This window comes from Paroedura picta, chromosome 4 (genome assembly GCF_049243985.1).
Source record: "Paroedura picta isolate Pp20150507F chromosome 4, Ppicta_v3.0, whole genome shotgun sequence".
NCBI classification, from domain to species: Eukaryota; Metazoa; Chordata; class Lepidosauria; order Squamata; family Gekkonidae; genus Paroedura; species Paroedura picta.
This window is the reverse complement of record NC_135372.1, coordinates 84,552,466-84,561,358: the sequence shown is the minus strand read 5'-3', so window position 1 is coordinate 84,561,358 and position 8,893 is coordinate 84,552,466. Positions and strand designations below refer to the sequence as shown.

The following is an 8,893-nucleotide window of genomic DNA, read 5'->3' as shown; positions in this document are numbered from 1 at the left end:
TTTCTTTCTCTCTCAAAAAAAAACTGCTTTAACCTTCTTCTACGATTTATTTACTGCAAGTGAATGCGGTGGACTGGGTGGAGGACAGCCTCTGGAAGCCTCAATGAAAGCCATTAATCAATGCTTTTATAAAATAGTGATCTAGCCAATTTTATGCTCGTATTCTTAACTTGTGTATCTCCTGTACTGAGACTGGGCAGGTTAGATAAAGCAATCTGTTCTAGTAATAGGGTTCATATGTACAGCTAGATATTCTAATACTTTCTTACAAGTCTAGCTGCTGACCACTGGCTTAGGAAGCTTCTGCATAAAATGGTAATGATCCCAATGAATACAGATAACTACTCATCAAGTAAAAACTTAGTAGCAGAACTTACAAACTAACATGGCCAATGAAGAAAATCTTACCAATCCTTGGCTTCTCTGGATGCTGATATGCAACAAGTCATCATCTGGATGCACACCATGAGATTTGGGAAATGGTCATCTCTTTCAACCCTTCAGTGAACATTATATAAAAAGTTCAACCAAGTGACTAACTTATGCAGCACTGTAACCTTCTTTTGCATGTATTTTGATTTCTGAGCTCATTGGACACACTATCAATACTTTTCACTTGCATGCAGCTCATAAACTTGTTTTTGCCTGATCACATTTTAAAAAATGCATACAGAAAAAAACGTCTGGCTGAAATTCTCATAGGCTGAAAAGGAATTTATTTTAGGACATTAAATTCTCTCTTCATTTATCCTTCCCTGCCCCCCTTTACTGGGCTAGGCAAAATTATGCTGATGGAATTATGCCAACCCCTGCCACTGACACAATACTTTGTGGATAGCAAAAGATAAGAAAAAAGCACAGAAAATGTTATTTAAAGCTCTACTAGAGAACTTAGAAATTTGCATTTGTCAGAAGGGATTTAAACTGCATTAGAAGGCAAGGTGCACTAAACAATTACCATTTGTTAGTGTTGGTTCATTGCCTGAAATGTTACTTCTCACATGGAAGACATGCAGTCTGGCCTATGCACAAGCTGTTTGCCAACCAACAGAAGGTTAGCCAACCACACAAAGGAAAAGTGACTAAGGGATTATATATGGGCTGAGGCGATGGATTTCTACTTGTGCTTCACATCTAAAGTATTCATTAACATGCAAACTAGAGCACATAACACTTGGAAGAAAGCTTTTAAAAATATAACCAACATACTGAGGACTAAAGGGAAGATTCCTGAAAGACAAGCAAGGCCTTAAAGGCTTGATCCTTTGAATTTAAGAGATGAGGAAGCTTCATAAGGCTGATATAATTCCAAGTCCGAATTGGCATGAGCAGTTGGTAGCATTATTCTTGGTCTCAGCTATGGCTTAATAATAGTGCACAAGAACACCTGGACAGAATAGGCAAAAGAAGGATGGCTGTCATCCTCATAAATGAAGAGTTGTTTGTTTGCAACAACGTTGGACTGTTGTTTTAGCATGTAAAAATAGAAAATGCAGATTCCTTTCTGTGTTGACTAACAGCAGTAGCCTCTAAAGTGCAGAACTGAGTTTGATTCCCCACTCCTCCACATACAGACAATTGGGCGACTTTGAGCCAGTCATACTTCTCTCAGAGCTCTCTCAACCTCACCTACCTCACCAGTTGTCTATTGTGGGGAAAGGAGATGTAGGCAACTGTAAGCCATTTTGAGACTCCTTTGGGTAGTAAAAGCCAGGGTATCAAAAACAGCTCTTCTCTTCTTGGAGTGTCTCCTTGCAGCCTCTGGCCACTAAAACTATGACTCCTCCATAATAATGACCTATGTTTCCATACGGATCTTCTCCTTTTGAAGTGCTTTACTGGTGTAGGTGAAAAAATGTGATGCTTGAAAACTGAAAGGGGAGGTAAAGGCATATATTTACCTAGAAGAGAGAACACCCCTTCCATAAATAGAACTCATTAGGAACTGCAGTGGGGGAAAAACCCACCACAGGTTTCCTTATTTAAGGAATCATCAGTGCCTTTGTGATAACTTTCATCACAACTCACCCTCACTTCAGGCTCATCTGCAACCAAAGACTGCCAAGTTTTACAGCAGTGATTCTCAACCTTCCTAATGCCACAACCCTTTAATACAGTTCCTCATGTTGTGGTGATCCCCAATCATAAAATTATGCAAGTGTTCTTTCACAGATTCCTATAGAATCGCTGTGGGTTGGACACAACTGAACAGATGACATCATCATCATCATCTTTCACAGAAATTAAACTGAAACTGGCCAATGGCGTGAAGATCCATTGCTCATGATTGTATATAATTTCCCCCCCCCCAGGGTTTCTCAGTTCAGTCTTGTGTCCCACCATGCTGATCTCGCTGTTTTCCACTGCTCTAGACAGATGAATGTTCTGTCTTGATCTATCCCGCAAGGCTGTTGTGTGGATGGTGCCCCCTCCCCCGGCCAAGATGCTTGCCCTGCTGTGACCCTGTGAAAGGGTTGTTCAGACCCCAAAGGGGTCCTGATACCCAGGTTGAGAACCACTGCATTACAGGCCTGGAAAAATCTATCTATGTACATAAAATTGTGACTGTACACCCTGACAAAATGCCTAGGGTTCCGAAACCTCCTATTGGTGGAACATCCCCCACTCAGGGCCAATTGCTGCTCTTACTCAGGATTCCACACACACCCCTTCCCTTCAGGCCTTCTATGAAGGAGCCTCTAACAGCCCCTGATTGAGGGAAGGGACATGTTTCCGAGACTGGAAGACTGTGGACATGGGCATGAATTCCTTTTTTTTTGGGGGGGGGGGAAGCTTTCCCCTTCTGCCTAACTGTTGACTGACAGGGAGGCCACAGAAAAGCCCCTTCACACTTAAAGTATTGCTGTGGCCGGCCTTACTGGTGGAGGGAAGATAGCCAAGCCATGCATTTCTTCTACTCTCTGAACACTTGAGGCCTACTGCACAAAGTTGTTGTGAAGATGGAACTGGATGCTCTTGCAGGGGTTCTTTTGCCTCCTGTTTCATCTGCACAACAACCCTGTGCGGTCTCAAATGTTTCTTTTGCACAACAGCCCTGGAGAGCTGTTCTTTATAGTCTGGAGATGAGCTGTAATTCCAAATCTCCAAGCCCCACCTGGAGGTTGACTACCTCTGGATTGGAAATATTCCTTGAGGTTTGGAGGTGGGGCCTCAAATTGGAACAATGCTTGAGAGTTCCAAAGCAGCAATATTTGCCTGCAGAGCTGATCTTTATAGTCTAGAGATGAGCAGTAATAGCAGAGACAATGGGTGAGACATCCCTTATCTGCAACTGTTTGTATTTTTTGGTGCAAACAGACATATCAGCAAGGGTAATGGGAGGAAGATCTGCATATTTGAGACCTACCACACAGGGTTGTTGTGCAGGTGAAACTGGAAGCTGTTGCAGAGGTTTTTTTGCCTCCTGTTTCATCTGCACAACAACCCTGTACAGTAGGCCTCAAGTGTTTCAACTCCACAATAACCTGTGTGGGAGGCCTTAAATGTTTATCCTCTACCACAACCCTGTCCAGAGTAGCCCTTTTTGCCTGGGCAGCTGATCTTTATACTCTGTAGATGAGCTGTAATTCCAGGAGCTCTCCAGGTCCCACCTGGAGGCTGGCTACCTCTGGGTTGGAGATATTCCTGGAGTTTGGAGGAGGGCCTTAAAATTGTACAATGCCTCAGAATCCGGCCTCCAAAGTAGACATTTTTGCCTGCAGAGCTGATCATTATAATCTAGAGATGAGCAGCGATCTAGAGAGGATGGTATAGACTCACAGACTGTGGTTGGGGTTGGAGTGGTTGCGGGTATGTCCCTCCTGGGCTATGGGCTTTGTCCAGCCCTTACCAGCAACAGTTTGTATTGTGGGTTCCAGACAGACATACATACAGACCAATATCAACCCTGCGAGTCTGGAAAGTTCAAGAAGATCTAAATAAAGAATATTTACAGCATGAAACTGCAAATAGTGAACAAGTAAATGGCTGGAGAGACGTGGGAATTGAGGTGACTTTTGTCAAGCTTGGCTTGGTAAATAAAAACTCCTATGAACTCAAAGACATAAGTGGCCCAGAATTTCAAGTGTAGTTAGCTTTACAGGAAAGTAGATACTGAGACTTTGGGGAAAACTAGGTGATCCACTTTTATTAGGCAATGACTTGGCATTGCAGATAACAACAGGCACTGCAGTTGCCAGCAGCAACCAAGTGTATTTTGGGGCCACATGCATTCCTTTTGAAGGGATGCATGTGAGGGGAGAGAGCTTTCCTTTCAGCCTAACTGCCTAGAGATGAGCTGTACTTCCAGGAGTTTCTCGGACCCCACCTGGAGGCTGGCATCCCTAAACCTCAGGAGAATACAATACTACACAGTCACCGCTCCAAAATAGCCATTTTTGCCTGCAGAGATGGTCTGTATAGCCTGGAGATGAGCAGCAATTCCAGGCCCCACCTGGAGGTTGGCTGTCCCTGGTCTGAACATATTCCTTGAAGTCTGAAAGTGGGGCCTCAAAAGTGTGTAATGCCCCCACAGCTACCTAGCACCCCTGGCCTATTTTAGGTCAAGAAAACATTGCAGATAGGAGGTAAGGTTGCCAGATTTGTGTAGATTCATCTTCAGGAATTCCACAATACCTAGGTGTGCATAAACCTAAGGTCAAGACCGCTGTGCACAGAGGGACCTCCTCTAAGGGTTGCCATCTTCCAAGTGAGGCTCTCTACCCCACCACCCTCACAGAGTCTGCTATGGGGAAAGGAAGGGAAGGCGATTAGAAACTGCTTCGTGACACCTGAAACCTGCTGGGTCACTGCGGCCCATTCCCAGTTCTCTTACAGCCCCATATCCCTCACAGGTTGTCTATTGTGGGGAGACAAAGGGAAAAGGTGTTTGTAAACCACTTTGAGACACCTTTGGGTAGTAAACAGCAGGGTACAAAAATCCAACTCTTCTTTTTCTAAGGAGCAACCATGAAAGAAGCATTTGGGCACATAATATTTTATCAACAGTAAAAAAAATTGAGACAGAAGAAGCTGTGTGGACACCTGTGTACTGTGACTACCCCATGTGTATTATGGCAGGGGGACAAGAATGGAAATGATGTTGAATGCAGAACTGGGAGGAATTGGTTGCCATGTCTCCAGTCTGATTTCCCCTTCTGAAAACATGGCTCTGGAAAGCTCATCTGTAACCACTACGCCAAAATTCCCAAAGATCAGTCCTCTCCCACACTCAACAAACAGTCCACACCACAGGTTGACACCCATATCTCCACACCCATGCCCTCATTTGTCTCCATGCCACCACAACCTCCCACACAACACACACATTCAACCCCATGCCCTTACAGACTGGACAATTCCTCCCTTTCCTCTTCCCACTGCCAAGCTCTAGAGCCCGTTGTGTTCCTGGATACAACGGGCTTTGCCTCTGGTATGAAATAAAAGGCATAAGTGGGTTAGAATTTCAAGTGAAGTTAGCTTGAGAGTACGCATAGAAAGGATTTACAAGAAAGTAGACAGTGGGACTCTGGGAGGAAGTAGGTTTCCAGTTTTATTAGGCAACTATTTGGCTTTGCAGACAACAGAAACTGCAGTTGCTAGCAGGAGGCCTCAGGCTTCAGAAGAAGAGTTGGTTCTTATATGCTGCTTTTCTCTGCCTGAAGGAGTCTCAGAGTGGCTTACAATTGCCTTCCCTGTTCTCTCACCACAAGAGACACCCTGAGAGCTAAGTGAGGCTGAGAGAGTCCTGATATTACCACTTGGTCAGAGCAGAGCAGACATCATCAGCCAAGCACCAGACTATGCTAGCTAAGCCCAGTGAAAGTGAAGAGTACAATGCCTCACAGTCCACCCTCCAAAGCAGCCATATTTTAGAATTCCACACTTTCTAGCTGTGCTTGAACCTGCCTTTGGTCAGGACTGTGGTGCAGAGAAACCTTGGCTGATTCTGCACTTTGTTTTTTCCATTGTCGATCCTGCTGAATTCAGATCAATTTGAACACGGGTCTTCCTGCTCCCCCAATTGAAAAAGAAAGTCTTATGCAATTCATTGGGGAACCTCAGAGGGGGGAGGGGAGCAGTGGTCACAAAGCTGAACTACCTTTCCTGAACTAGTGTGTACGTGGGGAAGGGGGGGGGGTTGGGTGAAGTCCAGCTGTCATTAGTGCTTTATTTCTTCTCTTTTGACTCCTGAGCCTGCAGCAGCCTCTCAGAGAATGAGGCAAATCTCTGCTGAGAGAAGTGTGGACTTCTGAAGCGCAGTCACTCTAAAACAGGGTGGGAAGCCTTGCAAGCAGGAACCAGGAAGTCTTTGAACTAACCAATCCGGGAAGACTGCTTTGCTACGTCAGTGTTGCAGATATGGAGCAGGAAATTAATTCACAAAAAGCAGAAATCTACACTTATACTGATGGCAGTTTTTCAAATATTGCAGCTTATATCCGCTCCTGGATATTGTGGGGGAAAGGTAGGGTTGCCGCGGATCAATCATGCATGCTACAGAGGGCAAATTTAAAGTGCCTAAAATCAAAATGGAAATCGAATTCAGTGCAGAGGGGATGGGTTTATTTGGGCTGGAAGTGGGTAAAAACCCCTGTGCAGACTTGATGCTCCTCTTAGGGTTGCCAATTTCCAAGTGAGGCACAAAACCCACACCAAAGAATGAACTAGAGCTTGTTTCATTATAGAACACAAGGGGCTTTACTACTAGTATGTTCATAAAAAATTAGCAATCATTGATACAGCTCTAAATACACTTTTCTCTCCACTTGCCATGTATTTTCCTAGCCTACTGGTAATCTGCATCTGAGGTTTTTGTCTATGTATGTCTAGATCTAATGATAACATTCAAACCTAGATGGCAGGTGCTGTCCGAGCTATTAAGAAGAAACTAGAAATAATTGAACCTACTTTTCTATAATTTCAGACTGCTCTGTTTCACCATCTGACCAAATCAAATGCAGAGCCAGTTGTTACAGCTCTGTTGGAGATACAGGGCTCTTCAGTGTCCTCTTGGGTAGATAAAACAGTATAAGAAGAAAGACTGGCAGTAATTTCACATATATTACATATCCCCCACTGTGTATAACATAGTCCCAGAGTAAAATATATACCTGAAATCACCTACATGAGTCTTATTATTGCTGCGCTCTTATAGAAAGCAAATAAAACAAGAGGAGTATGTCTGTTTCTTCCGTTCTGAGAAGAAAGCAGGAGACAGATACTTCTGCTTTTATACATTTCTTACTGCTTGAAAAGAATGGGCAGCCTGCCTCGGTTTGTTAACAAGAGAAATGTTCAATGGAAGGCTGAAAAGGCTTCTTCTCAGGGGAAGCTTCAAAACTGCTAGTGAACATTTGGTGGCCTTTAGTACAGAGATGCCAGCTTTGCCAATGCAGTTCTGCCAATACCTCCCTTGGGCATCTAAGGACAGGCTCCAAATTTGATCAGACTGCCATAGGGAAAAAAAAATCATAATCCTGGTATTTGGGTGGATACTCTCCAGCTGATATTGTCCAGTTTTATGTTTCTCATACTTAATAATGCACTATTATACCACTGATCCAGCATAAAAAAAAACACTGGGAACTATTTAGATCAAGGCAAGTTGAATAGTGAGAATTGGTGGATATATTTTGAATATTTATAAGGGGAATTTACAAATAGAGGAATAATTATTAGTATGGGCATAGAAAAGGGGAAAAGATGTAGTTTACAATCTCTAAGGCACAGCAGATTTCAAACCAGCCAAAATGCCACATATTCTAATATCTAGCAAAATCAGAAAAAAGGACAGACACACCCAAAACAAACTTATTTTTACATATAATGGCATATATAGAAAAGGCAACACTGTGCTATTTCAAATATTCCAGAACAACTCTACAGATTACAACATTAAAAGCCTCAAGATCTCTCCCAGGTACTTTGGAACTTGAACATGGCCTCAGTATTAAAGGGAATTTACATTCTCCTTCAGTAGATTTTATTATTACAATATTTGATATTTGTTTTGATAATGGAAGAGAACTCTGCCCCAGATAAATACTTCATTGCTATTCATAAAGGTTGATCTTGTAATTTTTATAACATGACTTTGTAATTAATTCCACAACATGACTCCTCCTACTGCACCGCCCACATGCACATATATGTATAAATCATTATTTTTAACATATATAATAATACTTAATAATGTAACAAACACTGAAAGTAACTCTTTCTTATAAGAAAGACTGTTTTTGGAAGTCCCAGAAAATGAATCATTTCCAGAAAGACCTGGAAAATGCAGTTAGTACTGGAGGTGCACAATGGATATGCAAAGCTATGGGTGGATATGTGGTACTATAATTTAAAGCTATATACTGGGGAATTGGGGAAACGATATGTTGTCAGATCTATAAATCCCAAAAGCAAAAAATACACCCTATATAAAATTCCCCTAATTTTATTTTACAGGTAGGGGAGTCCCAGCCTCAGAATATCATAAAATCACATATAAACATTTCAGATGGAAAAAAATACAAACATTTGTTCGACTAACAACATTTTCATTAAAAATATATTGATCTTGTATATTGCTGAATTTCACCTGTGTCATTATTATGACTATTTATTCTTTGAAATCGTGCCAGAAGCTTTTCTGTACATGTTACGATAAATTTTCTCCAGACTGTCTTCAAAGATTGCTCTGTGAGGTTTATTTTTGTAGTCAGCAGCTCTACTGGTCCAATATTCACTGTTATCTAGATGAACCATGATGCTCTGCCGTATAGATGAGCTAAAAACAAAGCCCACAAAAAAACACATTAAAATGTGGTGATTGTAAATCCAGAAAAGGACATTTAATATTCTATCAATGAGGCTATGAATACAATACTTAAATACTTTTAGC

The 8,893-nt window shown here is 42.2% G+C and overlaps 1 protein-coding gene across 2 annotated transcripts in view; it reads right to left on the bottom strand.

Moving 5' to 3' along the window:
* Positions 1–5,531: 5,531 nt before the first annotated feature.
* The window catches only part of SPATA6 (spermatogenesis associated 6), a 55,219-nt gene continuing 51,857 nt past the window's right edge, over positions 5,532–8,893 (bottom strand). For both annotated transcript variants that reach the window (XM_077333811.1, XM_077333810.1), the window contains one exon: positions 5,532–8,779. In XM_077333811.1, coding sequence (XP_077189926.1) covers positions 8,608–8,779 — 172 coding nt within the window. In that variant the 3' untranslated portion in view covers positions 5,532–8,607. The remainder of the gene's footprint in view (positions 8,780–8,893) is intronic.